The sequence below is a fragment of the Gavialis gangeticus genome, unplaced genomic scaffold (assembly GCF_001723915.1).
Source record: "Gavialis gangeticus isolate Ggan-Ray unplaced genomic scaffold, GavGan_comp1, whole genome shotgun sequence".
Classification (NCBI taxonomy): domain Eukaryota; kingdom Metazoa; phylum Chordata; order Crocodylia; family Gavialidae; genus Gavialis; species Gavialis gangeticus.
The window spans coordinates 466,101-467,654 of NW_017728994.1; the positions used below are offsets into that span (position 1 = coordinate 466,101).

Here is a 1,554-nt window from a genome sequence, read left to right on the forward strand (position 1 = left end):
GGTCACAGGCCGGATCTGGCTTGTAAGCCAGTGGTTGAGCACCCCTACTTTAAAAAAACTGTTTAAGCTATTTACACATTTGAGACATTGAGAATAATACTTAATAAGTGTATTACCTTTACAGCACTAGTATTATTCTGTGACCCCCTGACAATGACAGTAGTACCATACATTCGAGAACGTTGTTTAAAAGAAACTGAAATGTTGTAAGTCTGTGATATATGCTGAATTGTGGGAGAATTAGGATCTGGGATTGGTTGGAGAATTCCAGCTATGGGCAATTCAAACATCAGTACCAATGGAAGGAGCTCCTAGAATGAGATTGAGATTGAGACAAACCATAGCAACTATGCAAAGTATAATCACACATCCTGCTACAATGCAAAACAAATTCAGAATTTTCCTATTACTTGGCTCTGATAACATTTAGATTATCTACAGACACCTTAGAGTTCCTTTACAAAAATTCAAGATATGACTATATTTCAAGACTGGTTCTTCACCCTGATAAAAATAGAAATAGTAATTGCTTCATAGTCATACTTTTTTTTTTTTTTAACACAAATGGCAAAAAGAAAGTTTTTTACAACTAAGAAGTATAAAAATACAAATTATTTTTCTATACTTGCTTATACATATAGGTATCTTTGTAAATATGTACACAGGAGTCTTATTCATAGGGAGCTCACTGGAATTACAGAGACCATGGCTTCTTATAAACCAGTCTGTAAGTCACTATTTCTGCCATAACCACCATAGCTATCAAGCAGTCTTAATATAAATATAGTAATGTTATAAGTGGTAATAAGAAGTTATTTGATCTAAAACGAGTATACATTCCCCATTTAATTCATAGTTATTTGCAATACATACAAAATCAAAATGGAAAACGATAACAGAAGGAAGAATGCAATAGCTAGATCTGGGTCTTTTGGAGCCCAAATTATTTATTCCAGCTGCATTTTAAATCACAATTATTGTCAGTCTTGCCTAAGTCATGAAAATCTCACAACAGTGTTGCATAAGGACTTTGTGCAGGTCTGATCAGGAAGGTGATTTTAGCAGATATTATTTTCTTGTACAGCATAACTTATGCCTCCAAATAAGGCACACACCTTGTTTTTGGAAGGTAGAAAGTGGAAAAGAAGATATTTCCAGTGTCATGGCCAACTGCGTGACAGAGCAAGTCCTGGAAACACAGAGTATCCCAAAAGATGTGGTATCCCAAACAACAGTATGGGTGAGGCAGGAGGAACTTCCTGGTAGGACAGGACAGCAACAAGGCTAGGCCCCAGACCTGCCATTGCAAGGGCAATGCAAAACTGTTACTTCTTTATTAGAGGTGCAGTGTCCATATTGTATTGGTACCAATACAAGGAAAATTGTCATTATTGGAAATGGGTTTTTTTTTTTTGGCTAATGTGGTTGATAATGTTGCTGATAAATGCAGCATGCATCTATGCAGCCACAGCATGCACACAGCCAGGAATGCAGCCCAGCATCTGGGCAGTAAGTGGGGGGGGGAGTGGGGGAGGGGAGAGGCAGATCGAAGCT

At 37.5% G+C, this 1,554-nt stretch overlaps 1 protein-coding gene across 2 annotated transcripts in view; it reads right to left on the bottom strand.

Moving 5' to 3' along the window:
* Nucleotides 1–1,554, bottom strand: part of BICC1 (BicC family RNA binding protein 1) — a 278,024-nt gene that overhangs the window by 47,183 nt on the left and 229,287 nt on the right. Inside the window, exon 7 of one of the 2 annotated variants that reach the window (XM_019502212.1) lies at nt 222–311. In XM_019502212.1, coding sequence (XP_019357757.1) covers nt 222–311 — 90 coding nt within the window. Of the gene's footprint in view, nt 1–116; nt 312–1,554 lie in introns of both variants that reach the window. The other variant, XM_019502213.1, reaches the window with a different exon arrangement.